Here is a 20,155-nt window from a genome sequence, read left to right as displayed (position 1 = left end):
AATGAATAAATGTGTACATTTGTATGTTTTCTTAAGGTAAAACATTTAGGGTATGGACCTATTGTGGTTTGTTATTCACTTTACAAGCTTTTTGGTTTAAGCAACAAAACACCAGTTGTTATTATGTAGAGTAAGAGGTCCTGTGTTAAAATACCCTCTTCAAGGAGAACTGCATCTATAACAATAAAGTTTTTTAAAAATCCATTATGGTACACAAGAAGAAAATTAAGTACAGAACTAGCACTATCAAAACCAAAATAAATTTAAAGTCTATTGAGTTAAACAGATTTAGAATCAAACATCATCTGGTTCAACTTCCCTCATTTCGTAAGAGAAGAAACTTTCCAAGGTCAGATAGTTAGAGACAGAGCTTAGAAAGAAGCCTAAAAGTAAGCCTCTATACATAATATGTCATCTGAGAAGTACTGCACTTAAAAACCATTTGTACTTTTACCAATCTTAATAACAAAGACCATCATAATGATATGGTACAATGAAAATTAGAAGCTAGTACAATCAATAAAAATGGAATATTTTGGTGTCCTCTACTAACTGATCTCAATTTAACCAGAGTAGTCAGAATCTTCCCTCTTGAAAGTAAGCTCTAGCAAATGCTTACGTATAGAAATTCCAAGCAAACTGTTTATTAATTAGTGATTTCTAACCTAAAATGATGACTAGACCTAAAATAAAATTTGGATCCCAACTCATTTCAATCCATCTTCAGCCTTAGAACCCCTAGGCATAGCAATGCAAAACCTAATAAAAATCCAATGCATTACTACGGGAACTTGACAAACTTGGGTAAAAATCACACAAGTATTAAGAAAAAAGAAAAAAATTAAAGATTATGGGAAACATTTGGTTAAGAAAAACGATAAAGCAAGCATGTAGTATTGACATAGAAAGATGAGGAACAGAATAGGTATCATCAAACAGAACAGGTATTCCAAGGAAAATCCCCCCAAAACAAAAAAAGGTGTGCATACTTTCAGGATATTATTGTATTTGAAAGATGGTATAATGAGTTGCCAATATTCAATTAATGGTCATTAGGACCAGGAACAAATAAAGTTTGATTCCCTACACCTAGACATTTAGAAGAGTATTATTCCCTTGGATTTAAAAAAGAACATAGACATTAAAAAATAAAACTATGAAAGTTTGGACTACAGAAGTCTCTGTAAATAATAGTAAAACTCAGAAGCAACAAAGGACAATCAGGACTCTATGTATGTTAAAAATATTAACATGGTGAAAGACACCAAATCAAAGTTAAAGTATGTGTAAAATATTTATCAACCAGAAACTAGCACTGAAGTCAGTCTATAAGTCTTTTATCTGCCCTACACAACTCTTTAAATGAAACATAATTAAGCAAGTGTAAAACCTGGGCAGAATACATGTAGCTCCCCTCAACAAACACACCCCACCTTTTCATGAACATACCTACCCTGCCCCCACTATAGGCACAGGATTAGTGCCCATAAAAATCATCCAATGAGAAAAGGGAAATGATACCTAATTCAAAGGATATCAACAGGTAATCATATGGACACACAGAAGGAAAAAAATCATATGAACAAAAAACATGAAGACTGATCATCTTAACAGACATTAGAAAAATGTAAATAAAAAGAATGTCATTTTTCACCAACCTAATTCACAAAAGTTAAAAAAAAAATAAAAGTAATAATACCCAGTGTGGCATAGATGTCAGGTAACCGATACTCCCATTCTCAAGCAAAGTGCAAATTACTATAGCCTCACTGAAGGTAATTTTGTAGCATGTTGCAAAATGTTTTATTTACCCAGATATTCCATTTTAGTCTAAACTAGAACATGGACAACATATATACATAATGTGATTTACTGAAGAACTGTCAGTAATGACAAAAAACCAGAACTACACTCATCAACAGATAAATGGTTAAAATACATTACGATGTGTCTAAATAAAGAATACCATATATAGCTGTAAAAAAAAGGAATTTTTACTGAATGAAAACAAAGACCAAGCAAGTAAGGGTAAAATATGCAGTATGATTCCATTTATAATTACTAAAACTATAAACGAATGTACAGTGAAAGGCCTGAAAAGAGAAACACCAATTTAATAACACTAGAACTTTTAGAAGGTAAATGGCTAAGCTTCTAACTCCCCTACTAGGAAAACTTGATGAAGAAGGAAAGACCTTCTGCCAGTGTTTGTAATACTGCATGACTCTGTCATTAGTTTGCCTCTCAGATACACAACTGATCCAAGGTAGGCCAGATTCCTCTCCCAGAAACTTGAAATTTGTAATAAAGTGGTACAAAGACTAGAAAAGTTGTTAGACTAAAGTCATATTAAAAGCAGTGCTTTCTAAAGCTTACAAACATTTGCTGCTAAATTTCCTGAAGGTGCCAAGTCCTTATTCTTCTTTGAGACTTATTGTTCTACAATACTTCAGTTTCTAAGAGATGCTCCAATATCCAACTAAATAATAAACATTTTCTCTTTTTTGGCTAATGCTATACCTAGCGATCAGTTTCTATCTTCTGTAACTAAAAAAGCTTTAACCTAGATGGCATGAAAGTAGGACGGGGTGGGAAACAGAAAGAATGAAGGGAATATTGGTTTTTATTCATATATTTATCTATTTTGCTTAAACTTTTTATAAGCATTAATTCCCATATTATTTTTGTACCTTATGAAAAAAGAGCCATTGATTTTATTAGTCATTGATTTTAATAAACAAAGAGTTCTTTAAATGTATTTTCTCAATTTCCATTAATATTTTGAGGTTTATATTTTATAACCTGGCTGTGATTTAGCTTTGTGAATTAGATCTATTTAACATAGATTAATAATAATTAAAAAGTATGGTTCAATGTAATATCAATAACTTCAAAGTCTAAAATTAATTTGTTGAAAATATTATCTGATCTTATAGACAATTTATTAAACCATGAAATTTTAAAAAGTGAAATACCTCCAATAGTGGCATTTCCTCCGTGATAATGGGATCTAAACGTCGATCAGGACCATATTTAATAGATGTTTTCTCTTCTTTTGTATTGTTAAGTCGAGGACCTTGAATTTCTAAATCCTGTCTCCCTCGGACTGACATACTCAAGGAATGTTTTCCTGAAACAAAAAACAATCAATGCCCTAAAATAATTTGATATGTTAAATGATATCTAAATTGATATCTGTAACTTTCAGATTATTTCCAGAAAAATTATAAACAATTACTGAGTAGCATGGTTATCAAAGAATTAAACGTGTTTTATTTTTATGTTTAACCACACCTGCTGTATGCTGATTAATTTCTCATTAGGATTTACTTACTTTGCAGATACAAAATACATTAGAAGGGAATAAAGTTGATTATCTTTGAAGCACTGGCAGAGTTTAAAATAACCCAAATAATCTGACTAAATGTCTTTGTTAAGGTACATTAAACCTATTTTAAAAACACCTCATTTTCATTCATTTTATTCTATGGAGATTTAATTATTAGTTTTGTATCTGTTTAGCAATGCTATAGCTTTACCTGTGTGGCATCCAGGAAGAGCACCAATGCCATCTACTGTCATGCAGCCCTGTATAGTGCCAAGATTATAAACAACTCCCAGAATATGCAGCTCCCCTATGTGATGGGGAAAGAGCTTTAGTCTTGCCTGTGGAGATATTTAAGTCACTATTATTATCTGTTTTCATAATATTTTAAATAGTGCAATACCTAAATTTTGTAATACTGCAAAAATATAAACTCATGAGCTAAACTTTTGAATAAGCAATTAATTTCTTATACTGGAAAGCATTTTCTTCAAAAGAAAATCTGTGAACAAGCATGGATCTTCATTAACACTTTGAAGTCAACAAAAAACAAAATATTCTGGGAAAGCAAATGTCATATGAGATTACCACATGGACCGCACCCAAAAAAGCAAAAATTTTTCACCAGGCTTCTTTGGAAATTAACAAACCAAAGACCACTGTAAATCTACTCTTCCCACCAATTTCCTCTTGTGCAATTCTTGCTTCCTAATCTTCTAAATTTTAGCATTTAAGAAAACTAGAATATAAAACACACTGAATAAATCATTTAAAATTTGTATCTTACTTTTTGAAAGGCTTAAGACAAAAATATAATAAAATAGTTACCACTTTAGATTCTTCACTATTAATTAAAAATTCTGAAATAACTTCAGTTCCAATCATTTCAGGTTCACCTGTTACCTGAAAAACAAATTATTTTGTAAAATATACATTCTAATGAATAAAGTATCAGAATATTAACATTCCTATATGTCAATACTTAAGAACAGTAACAATAATTATAGTTAGCATTTATTAGGTTCTTACTATGTGCTAAGCGATATGCAAAGTGTTTTACTTTCACAAGTGGAGTAAAGCTACACAGTAGCAGAACACATGATACATACATTTTTTTCATTTCATTCAGTCCAATTCAAGTGAGGAGGGTAAGTGACCTACTCAAAGTTGCAGCCACCAAGAGGATAAAACCTCAAGAGGTAAAGTTCAGTTACTAATTGTCAACAATGGCCAAAATGGCCATTTAATCTTGCAATCAGAGCAAATTTCTCCATCTTTTATTCTGACTAGCCTCTTTTTCCGAATTGGCCAATTACACAAAATAATGGCACCTAAGCAAGATGCATAAAAGACTGGTGGACAATAAGGGCAGTAAGAGAGAGCAAAAAAGGCCTGTGTCCTCTGAATCAAGGACTTCTGTAGGAGACTATATCATCTCTGGTCATCTAACAAAGCAGAGTTAACTGAGTCACACTTGGGGTAAAGCTGGTCCTCATAAACACTGTTTCACTTTTACCATGAAGTTAGTTATTTCACACAATAAATAAAAATTACATTTCCCTAAATTCCAATTCAGCATCTTAGCCCATCAGCAAAAGCTTATGAAGAAATCCAAAGAGTTTGAAATTTACAGGAAAAAGTGTAACTTAATTACACACAATGAAAATTTTCACTCAACTTTAATATACCTCCTTTAAAATCTAATATATTAAACAGACTAATATACTTAAGAAGCTAATGGATCTTTAAAAAAAAATTTTCCCGAGCTTCTATAATTTGTGTTCCAGGCATCTAAATAACATTAGAAAAACTCAAGAGGTTGCTAAAATTCCCAGACTAGAGCCTCCCAAATCTCAATCTTTCAAACTATTCATAATGAGTGTAAATAATCACAAAATGTCTTTAATGGACTTAACCAACAAGACTTTAAATAAGGCAATCTTTAAAAATCAAAACACTTCAAGAGAAATAATTTCTACTGGCGTTAGTATGACATACATCTTCTTTCAAGTTCTCCCTCCATTACTCAGTGCCAAAATCTTGGGGTATTTCCTAATTCAAAAATAATATTTACCACACTTCTAAAGCATATAGCAAGGCAGTATAAAAAAGTAAAAGTTATAGAGTAGATATTGGTGAATAACCTAATACATGGGTAAAAAAATGTACTGTCCCAGTTATTTCTCTTAGAATCAGTTTGATAACAAAAATCATTTGTTCAAGTCATTCCTGCTTCAAAAATTACCAACTCAGATAAAGAGCTTATTACAGACAAGAATAAGAAAAGAAAAAGATAAATATGTACATATAAAGACAATACACAAAAAAGGAAATACAAGAACTTCAATTTCACCAGAAATTAATGAATGAGATAAAAAATAAAATAGCATTTTTCTTACCTATCAAATCAGTAAGATTTTTTAAAAATAAATAATTAGAATACTTAATGCTGCAAAGATGAGATATGCAACCCCATGTGCTGTTAGTGAAAAGCTTGTTGGTTATGACCTTTTGGGAAACTAACCAAGTACCAAAATGCTTATTCCCTAAAATGTTTTAACTTCATGCCCAGGAATCTTCACCACAGAAATTATCAGGATAATATACGCCCAAATTTTCAGCACTGTATTATGATGATAGTAAACAAATGGAAACTTCTAAAACAACTATGAGTGGAAAGATATTAGAAGAGCTTACAGGTCATCCATGATGGAATATTATACAGAAATGAATATTGAGATATTTAATATCAAAATATGCATATGAATCAACACAGAATGAAAAAAACCCAACATACACAATATGAAAGAATCCCATGAGAGAAAACATACAAATGGAAATGACTGGAAAGATACAGAAGTGTTAAAGTGTTTATTTCCAAATACTGAGAAAACAGTTTTATTTTTATTCCTTATGTTTTTTGTATATTCAATTTTCAACAATAAGCATTTGTCATACTTTTTATAACTAGGGAAAAAAAGCACAAAAAAGAATAAGTGTAGCTCACTGAACAGAAAAAAATTGAAATGTTATGCATCTGTTAGGCTATTACTGAAACATGCTTATTACAAATACCTTTTAATAACTTACTAGTTCTTTAACTTCTTCATTATCCTTTCCACTACTATCTTTTGGTTGGAACTTCCATAGCAATGACAAATCAGTCAACAAAAGTGGAACCTTCAAAGGATTTCTAAAAGCCACTTCCACTGTTATTGGCTCTACAAAAGAAAGGCCTAAATTAATAACTTTAATAAAACACACCTATTACCCTATGCTTCAATTCTCTAAACATACCTTACTTTCACAGCTCTGCATTTCTGCCTAAACTATCCTTAACCACCTTGTACATTTCCATTTATTCAAGATTCAGTTTTAAAATGAATTTAAAAATGACTTCCTCTAGGGACGCCTGGGTGGCTCAGTCGGTTAAACCGTTGCCTAGGCTCGGGTTACGATCTCAGGGTCCTGGGATCAAGCCCCACATCGGGCTCTCTGCTCAGCGGGGAGTCTGCTTCTCCCTCTCCCTTTGTGCTCTCTCTCTCAAATAAATAAATAAAATCTTAAAAAAAAAATGACTTCCTCTAGATTTCCCAATTTCTATGTACTAACGAATGTCATTCTCTCTTCTATATTCCAATAGCACACTGTATACACTAGTATTAGAGCCCACAACGCCTGGTTTTATAAATGCAGCTCACTAAGTTATATTTCCTCATTTATTTTTTCATGCCCAGCTTCCAGTGATTTTTGGCACATAGAAAATTATCTTGTATCTGCTGTAAGTAAAACAAACAAAACACCATGAATAAAAATGCAAGCATATCACCTTCTACAACTGCCAGTGGAAATCTTGAGTTATCTGAATAACTGTTCAAACAGTATTGTGTGGGGTGGAAATTGGATGGAATTACTCCTCTGTTAACCACAGCTACAACCTGTTCTTCAAGTTCTCGCCACTGCTGAGAGGATTCAGAATCATATTCTTGATCAAGACTTACATGAGTAGCTGCTTGCTTTTCACCTAAAAAAAAAAAAAAAATCACAATTAAGCACCCATTTATTAACATCTGCCCTCAAATGAAACATATTTTAAATAAAAATCCAAGGTAGCGAAATAAATATATATACATACTCACTCTTGCCTGTTTAATTACCTGAGAGAAGAATATCCTCTTATTAACCCTAGCCTAACTGGAACTTGACTTATAATACTGATGTTCTTTTCTTCTGAACTCTGAAAGAATATACTTTTCCTAATATTCCACAATTTTATATGAAATACTTCAAACGTACAGAAACACATGGAGAATAACAAACATTTATATACTGAAATTTAACAAATGTCAACATTTGTCATAAGATCCCAAATATTTGTAAGATAAATGTTACAAATAATTACTGTTCTCTGTATAACCCTCCCAAATCCTATTACTCTCCTTCATCTCCACGACTTTTTACTTTACCACATATTAGCATATACATAAACAATGTATGCATTGTATGAATTGGTTTGTATGCCTGAAACTTATATAAATGGAATTACATTTGACTGATCGTTCTATAACTTTTTCCACTCAACATTATGGTGCATTATCCATATTGAAGCATGTAGAACAATTTCACTCATGTCCTACAGCATGAATCCATCATATAAATATGCCAAAATTTAACAATTCATCTCCTCTATTGTTATTTTTTTTTGCTATTAAAACCAATGCTGCCATAAACATTTTGATAAATATATATATATTAAAGATTTATTTATTTATTTGAGAGAGAGAGAGAGAGGAGCAAGGAAGGGCAGAGAGAGTCTCAAGCAGACTCCGCATTGAGCATGGAGCCCAATGTCCTGATCCCAGGATGCTAAGACCACAATCCAAGCCGAACCCAAGAGTTGGACACCTAACTGACTGCACCACCCAGGCACCCACTGATAAATATTTTTAAATAAAATACTAAATTAAGTCTTAAGGAGAAACATATTAATAAGCTCAAATATAAGAATGCTTAGAATTATAAATTTACTTTAACATATTTATACTTTTGGCCCAGTACTGCTATTTTAAGGCTCAATCCTGAGAAAATAAGCCTGTATTTTAAAAGGTCTTATAAGAACAGCAGAACACTGGCAACTGTTCTCTGCTTCTATGTATATTTGAAATTTCCATAATAAAAAGTTAAGAAAACAAGTTTTATCCACAAAAATGTCCATCACAACATAATTTTATATAAGAAGGAAACAGTCCAACTATATAACAAGCAAATATTAAAGTTATATGTACTGAATAGAGTATCTTACAGCCATCAAAAATATTTAGTAAGACTATATAATAACACGAGCATTCTTTATACTATGTGAGAAAACACGTTATAATTATAGCTATTTTATTGTTATTTTTAGCTTTTAGAGCTGGAAGGAAAACCACTGAAGTAGTGGTTACCTTTAGGTGGCAGGATAAGTGATTCGGTACAGTTATTTATTTTCAAATATTCTTTTTTTTTTTTTTTTTAAGATTTTATTTATTTATTTGACAGAGATAGAGACAGCCAGCGAGAGAGGGAACACAAGCAGGGGGAGTGGGAGAGGAAGAAGCAGGCTCCTAGCGGAGGAGCCTGATGTGGGGCTCGATCCCATAACGCCGGGATCACGCCCTGAGCCGAAGGCAGACGCTTAACCGCTGTGCCACCCAGGCGCCCCTCAAATATTCTTTAACAATTACAACATCATTTCTTAAATAAAGAAAAAAAAGACACTTAAAAAAAAATAGTCACTAGGTAACAAGGCCAAATAAAATTTTACGAACCATCTGCTGGTCGTCTGTCGTGGCCAAAGAAAACCCGAGTTGCTGAACTGTTAATATACGGTAAAGGTAGCTGTGGTAAAGGGCCATCTGGTGATAGCTGACTTACATTCTAGGAGAAATAGAAAAGAAAAAGAATTTTTTGAGAAAATTCCACTTTCTTTATATTTGCCTCCTCATTTTTTAATATGCAAGGTATTAAAAATACGTTAAGGAAGAATATTAAGAAAAAGAATTACTAGTTTTACTTAATATATCAGCCATAACATTTTAAATAACATTTATTCTGGCCAAGAGAATCTTCCTAAAGTTCCTCAGCTAATTAGCTCTCTTTGGATGGAAAACTTCCAACTGTTATTCTGCTATGCACTTTACTTCCTGTGACTCATAGCATCCAATCTGCCAAAATTCTAACCCATATGATCTCAAATTAATAAAGTATCAAAGGGTATTTTCTGCAGGATAGATAAAATATTCATTATTCACAAGTCTCGAGGAAAAATTTTTTAAATTTGAAAAAATTTTAAACTTAAAAAATTTGAAATGTAAATTTTTCTGTAAAACAATGTTTTGTATTTTCTAACCTCCTGTCTCAGTGAAGTATTTTTCCTTCCTATTAATTTTTCTGGGTTAGACCATAATACGTCCACTTCCCATAGACACATGCCTTTTCATCGTTCATAGGGAAAAGGAAGGAACGTACTTTTTCCAAAGGATGGTATGAGGACCCAATATATTATAAAATCAGTTATGATTCAAAAAATTATAATAATAATGAAGCGGTCCAGAAAGCTTGTGTTATCTCTTTTTTTTTTTTTAAGTTCCAAGAATAGGCACAGATAAAATGTTTACTGGAATATCAAAATTCCTTTTTAAAGATCTGTAGAAGGACAATGCAACTCAGATCTATGACCAAAGGGCGTACTGCCACACTTTATTATGGCAGATAATTACATAAATTCTAAGAAAACCATTTTATTAAACTACTAAAGGAGTTTTTTTTTTTACTAAAAATAATGACTTACATATAATTTTAATGCCTACTACTGAAAATAAGTATTCACCTTGTAAACATAAAGATACTCTCTGAGGAAGGCCCCTTGTTGAGCAGCAGACTGTTTACTTTCATTGATTAAAATATGCCTAAAAGCAGACACAGCATTGTCCAGTTGCCTAAGGGTATACGACTGGCGTCCAATAGTGAAATTAATGTGATCCTCTGCAAGAGACCAGCCTTTTCCCTTGTAAACTTGCATGGCTTGACAATAACAGCGTAAAGCATGCTTTTTCTGAAAGAAAATAAACAAAACAAAGTATTACAATCCAAATTTCTCTTGGACTAGAAAAAATAAGCACACACACACACATAATAATGATCCTGGTTAACTGGTGCTTCTTCTAACAGACTGGAATGATGAGAAAATGAAACTAACATTCATGAAGACGCCTTTGCAATTATTACTAAAAAAACAAAAGGTCCTGAAGCAGGCAAGTGACTGTTTTGTCCAAGGGCAGGAAGTCAAATAAGTCAAAAATAATCATGACTTTATGAAAACCCATCTGGAGTTTTCAGAGCAGTAGCATACAGAGTCATGAATTAGGTTGTTATTTTATAACTGAGAACTATCTTACTAATTTTGTTATGGTCATCTCTCTACCACTGCATTGGGCTGACTGCTAACTAAACTACTGTTTAGTTTGGTATTAAGAGTATGGCATATTCTTTTCTTTTGCCCACCTGCAGCCTGTCACACCTGTGAGCAGATATTTGACATTAATTACCTATCACTGCCACCCTCTGAATTCAGACAACCTTTATCTTAAAACTGGGATTTGGTACCAAGGAAGAGGCTTCACTCCACTAAACCTTTTGTTTCAGAGTATACTCTTGTACCTACTCCCCTCTCGAGGGTGGATTACAAACTTTGTACCATGTATATCTAGGATTGCTTGTTTTTTAAAAGAAATGTTTTCTTGGTAAGTAATTAAAGCAAATTAAAATCATCTGCCACTTAACAGCACGCAATATAAGAACTCAGTCTCTCTTCTATGGTATTCCTACAAAGATACCCAATTTGAATCTCATCATGAGGAAACACCGAATTGAGGGGCACTCTATAAAAATAATTGGCCAGTAGCCTTCAAAAGTATCAAGGTCATAAAGTCAAAGGATCCTTCTGAACAGGATCTTTATGCTATAAAGGACATTTATGGGACAAATGTCAAAATCTACATAAGGTCGGAGGATTAACTAGTGGTACTGTATTAGTATTAAGTTCTTGATTTGACTGTTGTATTATGGTTATAAAGGAGAAAAAGTCTTGCTTCTAGGAAATGGGAAATATGTCCTGAAGTATTTGGGGTTAATGAGGCACCACGTAGAAAAGTACTGAATCACTCAGGTAAAGTTTCTGGATTGTACTTGTAACTTTTTTATAAGTTTGATACTGTTTCAAAATAATTTTTTAGTGATGTTTCTTGAAAAAACACCCCCAATCTCCATACTGCTTTTAGTAAAAAGGAACATAAACACTGAGTCTTAAAAACTAAGAGATATAAAGAAACAACTTAATATGTCAAAGTGTTGAGTTCAATTGCATTTTTTAGGATTTCTTGGAAAAGCATCTAAAGAGATTCAAAAAGTAACAAGGATTTAAAGTCTGCCTTTTAAAGTAAAAATTGAAACACTGTCCAGGAATATACTGGACACAAACACATATACCCTCTTTAGCACCTTCTTAAATTTTTTTACTAATTTTAATCTTTGTAATGTCAGTTCTTTTTTTTTTTTTAATGCCTTTTACTTGTTCATATTCTTAATGGAAAACTAATGGTAAAACAAGGAACTATTAAGAAATGCTGGGGACAAGATAAGTGATTCAGCAGGAGCTCTCAGTCAGAGAAGCCTGAGAAATGGCCTTTCTTTATACATATGATCTTCTCTAGTGTCTTCTCATCCCTGCCAACAACATACATTTTAATGGAAATGTCATGAAAAATTGATGCTTCTCAGAAACAACTTGGCCTCAGTCACAACTATTTGTGTTCTATGTCCCACCTTCTAAGGAAGATACTGTTCTTGATCAACTACAATAGGACACATATTTGTTTTTTCAATAGAAAAGCATTTCTAGTTATACTTTCAGTTTCTACATACTGTCTGAGAAAGAGATTTTCTGGATGCAGGGTATATACAGAGTGGTCACAAAATACAAAACTGGGTACCCTGGAATCATTAACTCCATGAGATAACTACAGTTAAAGATGATTAATAAGAGGGCACCTGGGTGGCTCAGGTGGACAGGGATCTGCCTTTGGCTTGGGTCATGATCTCCAGGTCCTGGGATCAAGCCCCATGTTGGGCTCCCAGCTCAGTGGGGAGTCTGCTTCTCCCTCTCCCTCTGCCTCTCCCCCTGCTTGTGCTGTCTCTCTCTCTCAAATGAATAAATAAAATCTTAAAAAAAAAAAAAAGATTAATAAGCCAAATAGTAAATGTATGTCAACCTACTACATACAAATGTAGCATTTTTAATTTGCATGCATTTCCTAGAAGCAACATGCCCTATAATTTCAGAAGATGAAATATGAGTGGCTGTTTCCAGTTCCAATGATATCTCTGTGTTCATAAATGAAACCATTCACAAAAGTGGACAAAGATGTGGAAAAAGGATGACTTATTTTTAATGAGACAATGGACCATTCCTAATGGGGTATTTAATTTTCCTCCCAAGCAAAGGGAACCACATGCTTATTAAATTTTGTAAATTTTTGAATAAAACACTTTTAAATGACAGTAAACAATGGGATAACATGTTTCAGATGCATTTGCATTTACTATGGAAGAAGGGCTGTGAAAAATGGTAGTTTAAAATTTTGTTCCACTTTAGAACCTGAGAGATTCTAGTTGATGGAGTGTATCATTTATTATAAAAGGTATTAAATTTTATAAATATTTTTACACTTTCGCATCTAATAAAAAGCAAGTTCACCTATTTTCTAACTTGCCGGTTTCCAAAAATAGACGGAGGACCCCAATCTTGAAATACTTGTCTTTTAAAATCATGGCATTTTTACATGAAATTGAGAGTAATTTTTGAACACTTTTGTTTCTTTGCACCTTTGTAAAACATACAATTTAAAACACTGACATGCCTGGTTAGCACAGAATCTGAAAAATGTAAGTATGTTCATTAAAATTCATTATTAACCAAATTTTTTTAAATCCTCATATTCCCCTACCAAGTAAAAAGCTACTTAAGAGAATAAGAGCATGGTTTTTTGTATAGTCCCAGGAATACGGAGATGATTCTTCAATCCACACTTATCTATATTTACAGTAAACCACCACTTACTACTGCTACCACTTTGCCTCTAGCAATTCTCCCTCCAACTGATACTTAAAGGGGCAACTGGGGTTGGAGAAATCGCTCTAAAATAATAAAGATCTCTCTAATCCAACTGCTTCTAGGGACAAGAGAGAGATGATTTCTACTCATTTAATATTTAGTAAATATCATTATAAGGCACTTTGAGAGATAACAGAAGACCAGAGCTGAAGCAGAGAGAGTGCAACCACTGTGAAGGATAATTAAAATTGCTTAAATCATTCAGTATATCCAGCCCTTCATATATATGATTTGTTTTAACCTCAGAAAAATTTGGGCAAAATTCCAAAATAAATACAAAAACCGAGGCTCAGAGAAGTAACTTAAAGCCAGGTCAAGTTGTGAACAGAAGATCAAGAATGAAACCCACAATTATCTAAACCCAAATCTCATGCCCTTACCAATATAACACATTACCTCCGAACAAAATTTGCTTCCATTTTTAAGATTAATTTTAAATCATAAAAAATTGATGAATGACAAAACTTATAATGCAAATAACAAATTATAACGAAAATTAAACTAAATTATCTATTACAATATTTATTTTTTAAAGAAAATGCACTCACCTGCCCGGCTTTACTAAACCGATGGCCTGCCAGTATCATATGAAACGCGTATTTTCTAACCATGGGACTCTTCATGTTTATAAAGCAATGTGCCGCCTGTTCCAAAAGAAGTGCACTTCGAAGATCAGAATCCTATTGAATGTTTAAAAGAAAATAAGGTTAATTTCACAAAATTAAAAGTAAAAAGATAACTGGTAAAAAAAATTTATTTTCTAAAAATAATATATAACATATTCACTGTTTAATATAAGAGTATCTGAGGGCAGATATCAAGGGGCAATCCAATCTTGACGATTCTTTCTTCTAATCAAGCACAAATTTTTCTCAAAATCCTTCAAAAAATTCCCTACTATGAAATATTTTCTTTTGCTTTTCATAAAGCCAAATATCTGGTTATGATATGCAGCATGTAATAAATCTCTGAAGAAATGCAATCCCTTTTCAAATGGCAAAAAAAAAAAAAAAGTATATAAACTGAGAATTTAATATAGGCATACAGATTAAAGATAAACCAGAAAGGAAAGCACAGAAAACAACAGATTCACACTAATCTCATTTCTTCAGGAAATTGATCTGAGATATCCAATAGCATATTTCCATCCATCCAAGAAAAAAAGCAAAGATAAAAGAGAATGTGTGTAGATTATAAAATAATCTAATCTACTGCTTTAGCCTCTATTAAAGTTTACTGCATCTAAAAGCAATTCTCAATTTTTGCTTAATTCAAGAATACCAAAATGACTGCTTCTCATTAAAAAGTTTAGAAGGTTTCCCCTTCAAAGATTATCACCGGCTATTAGCATTATTACTAAATGCTACAACTCAAATTAGTTTCCACTTCAATGGACTCTTACAGCAGTGTCTACAAAAACCACACACCACATTTACATCCTCATCCATAAGGACAACCTTTTAAATGAAAGAGGCATCATCACTTTACAAGTAACAGAGAAAGTAGTGAAGGATGCTGATCAAGTATCAACAACGTTTTCACCAAAACTTTCTCTAGGTTTTCAGCTGTTCTCAAGCTGAACTTACCATGCCCTTCCATGTGTTCTGCTGCCATTATTTTCCCCAGGGAGAGTTGAAAACAGAAAACATTTACTTTAAATGCAATAATGTCAACAAATTATAGTTACATCAAAAAAGTGCTCACAGATCATTGATTATTATAACTATCTCTGCAGCAATCACAAAATTAGAGTGGAAACAGATCTGAGGAAACAATCTAGAAAGCATTCAGTAAATGGTAGATATTACTACCTATTTCAACCCCCTTGCGACAAAAACTAAATGATCAAATGTTTCTGTCCAAGTAAGACCCAAAAGCTAGTAAAAGTGGGAAAATCAGGAATGTATAACTGACAAGCAGTTCTTATCCAAGGGTTTACATCAGAATTACTTTGGGAAGCTAGGGAGTGCATTTTTAATTTTTAGGAAAATATTTTCTTCTTTAAAAAATGTTTTTTTTTTTCCTGAAAGAATAAATGGGGGAAAAAAAGCGAACATCTTTCTTCCCCATTCCATGCTTCATCCGACTTGCTAGAGGTTAACTATAGTTACCAGCTTGGTGGTGTTGTCATTTCTCCCTCTCTATACTTGTGCTTTTATGTTAAGTATAAATAGTTTTCTAAAAATACACATACTTTTTCATACATAAATGGTATTATACAGAATATTCTTTATCTCATTTTTTGGACTTAATATAGTATCATGGACATCCTTCTAAGACATCTACGGCTCTTATTTCTTTTAAAGTTACATTGTATTCTGTTATATAAATATACCACAATTTATTAATACAGTCTCCAATTGATAATTTAATATTGCTTCATACTTTTATTACTTTTGTTCCTACAAAAAATGTGCTTTGATTAACATCTTTATAAAACCATTTTTGAGTGATTACATATTTTTACTAGACATATTTCTGGAAGTAAAACTGCTGAGTTAATGAAAGCTATGTATATATTTCAAATTCTAATCAATAGAGCCAAACTGCTACAAAAAAGTAGTACCAAAATACAATCTCATCAACAGAGAATGAGAGTGTATGTTTTCCACTCTACTCAGCCAAAAATTATTTTAAAAATTTTTTACCTCTTCTATAAAAAAAAAAAAATGGCACTTTGCTCTTCAATATATATTTAATAGTAAGTCTGGCAATCTTTTCATATGTTTAAGGGTCTTTGTATTTTTTCTGTGAATTGCTCATGTATACTCTTTTGTGAATGGGTTTTTGTGATTATGTGGTTTGTAAGAGCCCTTTGTACACTTAATCAATATTAGGCCTTTGTCATACATTTGCAAATAGTATTTCCCAGTTTTGACATGAAAGAGTTTATTCTTCAGTATCAAGCATACTAACTTTTGCCTCTATGGCTTCAAGATATTGCGTCAAACTAAGAAAGGATGTTATTCCTAGATTTTTAAAAAAAATGCTTTCCCATATATTCTGCTATATATATTTATTTCATTTTTTCATATTATAACTTTATCAAGCTATAATTACATTATCATGTAGCAAGTAAAATAGGATTCTAATCCCAAACAGCTAGATGTCACAACACCACTTAGTGACTAACCTAACATTCCCCACTAATTTTAAATGACACCTAATCATATGTCACATTTAAATTCTCATTCTACTCCATTACTCTTTTTTATCACTGTAAACAGTTTCAATTTCTGTAGCTTTATAATACATCTTCAATATCTGGAACAGGTAATTCAATTCCCTCTAATTACTTCTGTTTCAGAATTTTATTTTGCCTTTTCAATAGTATTTCACAGTCTTTTTCTTTAAGTGCTATAAATTTATTCCTAGTATGTACACACAAACACATGGTCACATACAGACATACAGCATAAATACATACATATTTTTTTAACTGCCTATGAGGCTTCATTAAACTAGAAAACTTGGAAGGGCAGCAATCCTGGACATTCTGATTAAGATAAGGACCATACCCTAGACCCCTTTGATGGTGTGTAAATGATTCTAATGTACAATCCATTTAAGACCAGCACAATAAACCCTCAGCATTGTCAAATTTAATACTCAAGGGCTGACCAATTTAGGAGAAAAACCAGGAGGTCCATGGCATATATTAGTCTAGCTGAAGTAAAATTTCACACTTGTATCCAGTATGGCAGTTGTCTGAGAAAGAAGTCATCTGCTGAGCTGAATGCCCTACCCCCATGACTCACTGCAACTTTGTTCTTCTGCAGTCCCTGTCTCTTACAATGATACCTGAAGTAGAAAATATATTGCTTTAAATAAAAAAAATAGCCTTGAAAAAAAACAACTGTTCTCAGCGTTGATGGAAAAAAAATGAAAGAATTTCACAAAGTGATAGTGTTATCTGGAAAGCAGAGGCTTTTAATGAGTTGAAGAATAAAGTTTTATTTTAGTGGTAGTTCATATCTATGATATGACAAGTCCATTACATATGCTCTACAAGGAACTAAGAAAAAAAAAATCTGTGATACTATTTCAACAGGAATTCCAGCCTATGAACTTTGCCTATAACCCAGGAGATAATTTTAACAAAAACTGCAACATTAACTTAAAGTAGGATAATTATTGGGGTTGGTGGGGGGGAGTCATCTGAAGTAGAGGATTCAATAAACGTTTCCATAAAAACACAACTGATGCGGGCACTTGTTGCATAGACTTCAATAAACCAAATCACAAGGATGGCTTTCAGATTTTTTCCTTCTGTAACTGAAGTTAGTAGGGAAGGTGCTATGAGCTGATCAGTTTACCACAGGAACAGTTCCTGCCAAGGTGGAGAAACTTGTAAAAACTGCTATTACTATCCCTGATAGGAAAAAACTGACTTACTGTGTTTAAATGCAGTAACAGACAAAGGGGACCAGAATAAATACTCAACACAGAAACATAAACACAGTAGAGAAAAAACATCACCTCTTAAGCACCAAATTCAGACATACTGTCCTATCTGGTGGTAATTGTGCCATGTTTTATTATTAGCTGGGTTTGCTCTGTCATCCTGAGAATCCCAGCACATAACAAGAATAAGATCCACCTGCCCATAAATTTGCAGTCCAAAAAATAAAGCCAAAGTATAACTCTTTCCACCCAGGCCTCACAGCTGTCTTTTCCAAAACCGTGCTAACAAAAATCTTAGAAACCTAAATCATTAATGTCAAGAGTATGTAACTCTGTTCCCTATCCTCAAGACAAGTGCACTTTTCACATATTATAAGCCTTTTTAATTGACAGAATGCATACATAAACACAATTAGTAGTTAAAATTTAACATAACTTTATACATACTATGCCTAGTAGTTTTTACTTTCAAGTTATCACAAAGAAATATCTGAAAAGCATAGCACAAAAACACCACTGAGAATGACAGTTTCTGGGGAAATGTCCCACCACTCATCCCATCTCACACCCCGAAACAATGATTATGACAAGTTTCTTTAAATTTCATGACAAAACAAATCATCCAGGTTTGAAAAGGTGAAAACAAACTTGGAAAGGAAAAAAGAATAATGGTAGAAAATAACAAGGTTGCAATGCAGACAGAAGAATTTGCTCCAAATAATTTTTATTCAAGCTCCTAAAACCATAATTTCCCTTTACATTCACTGATAATCCCTAGATTGAAAAACAGCAACATAGTCAAACCCAAGTTAAGATTATTTATAACAATACAAAACATCAACACACTCAAGAATCTATATTCAGCTTTACCAAATAGTTTATATCTAACAACTGTTCATATTGGTCAGTATCCACACAATATCAATTATTTGACATTGTTAATATCATTGCTTAACCTAATTAGTAATATCTTACAGAAACCCTTTTAGAATAATTAATGGTTCAGTTCAACAAGCATATGTAAATTATATACCATATGCCAAGGCCAGCACCAGGCACTGAGGATAATATGTACAAGACAACACAATTTCCTACCCTCAAGAACTTAAATATAATTTCCAATATAATATGACAAGTCAGGTCTTATAGCATTATATGAGAGGGGAGGATAGAGACACTTAGGATAACCTGGGGTACTGCAGATGACTATCTGAAGGACATGACTGATATTATGACTAGTAGACAAGGGAACAAAGAGGAAAAGGGCCACAGTCCAGAAGGACATTATGGACATGAACCAGGTCAGCAGGAGGAGGGCTTTAAATGGGGGAAGGGAAGTGAATTACTTGGAGATATGGAAAGAAAACATTTTTAAGAAATTAAAAAAAAAATGGATTACTGGTAGGACAGGAGACTACAGGCACATCTCAATTTCTGCCTGGAGCAGATGAGGAACTAGCTGGTTATAATATAATTTTAAATCATGATCAACAAGATAAGCAAGTTTATGACTTTAGTATTGATATGTTGCTTTGGAAACATCCAAGTAGGTAAATCTAAAAGGCAGCTGGCATTACAAATCTAAAGGTCAAAGAGAGGTCAGTGTTGGAGACAGATTTAACAGTGAAAATCACTAAGAACTGATCACCCCAAAAATGTGTAGAATAAAAGTATAGTGATCCAAGGATTAAAACCATAGGGTGTATTAACATTTAAAAGGCAAACGAAGGAAGTGTTTGATTTTGTTCTTTTGTTCTCAAGCATCCATCTAAAAAATCTGTCTTTAGCCATACTTAAAAAAAAAATCACTACCATTCGTTACAAGCCCGGAGTCGATGCAATTTAATGGTATCTGCTGTGGTGTATATATATGATGGAGTATTACTCAGCCATCAAAAAGAATGAAATCTTGCCATTTGCAAAACATGGATGAAACTACAGTGTGTTATGCTAAAAGAAGTAAGTCAGATAAAGACAAATATCATATGATTTCATTCATATGTGGAACTTAAGAAACAAAACATATGAACTTAAGGGAAGGGAAGGAAAAATAAGATAACAACAGGGAGGGAGGCAAACCATAAGAGACTCTTAACTACAGAGAACAAATTGAGGGCTGCTGGAGGGGAGATAGGTGGCGGGATGGGCTAAATGGCTGATGGGCATTAAAGAGGGCACTTGTTGGGATGAGCACTAGGTATTGCAGGTAAGAGATG

At 32.9% G+C, this 20,155-nt stretch overlaps 1 protein-coding gene across 2 annotated transcripts in view; it reads right to left on the bottom strand.

The window, feature by feature from the left end:
* TRAPPC8 (trafficking protein particle complex subunit 8) overlaps positions 1–20,155 on the bottom strand; it is an 85,545-nt gene that overhangs the window by 28,485 nt on the left and 36,905 nt on the right. For both annotated transcript variants that reach the window (XM_045781884.2, XM_087869895.1), the window contains 8 exons: positions 14,084–14,215; positions 10,194–10,418; positions 9,133–9,241; positions 7,155–7,349; positions 6,416–6,546; positions 4,154–4,228; positions 3,540–3,666; positions 2,976–3,130 (listed from right to left, as the gene is read on the bottom strand). In XM_045781884.2, coding sequence (XP_045637840.1) covers positions 2,976–3,130; positions 3,540–3,666; positions 4,154–4,228; positions 6,416–6,546; positions 7,155–7,349; positions 9,133–9,241; positions 10,194–10,418; positions 14,084–14,215 — 1,149 coding nt within the window. The remainder of the gene's footprint in view (positions 1–2,975; positions 3,131–3,539; positions 3,667–4,153; positions 4,229–6,415; positions 6,547–7,154; positions 7,350–9,132; positions 9,242–10,193; positions 10,419–14,083; positions 14,216–20,155) is intronic.

The sequence above is a fragment of the Ursus americanus genome, chromosome 19 (genome assembly GCF_024610735.1).
Source record: "Ursus americanus isolate L20-20 chromosome 19, mUrsAme1.1.p, whole genome shotgun sequence".
Lineage (NCBI taxonomy): Eukaryota > Metazoa > Chordata > Mammalia > Carnivora > Ursidae > Ursus > Ursus americanus.
The sequence above is the reverse complement of the archived record's forward strand: the minus strand, read 5'-3'. Positions and strand labels throughout refer to the sequence as shown.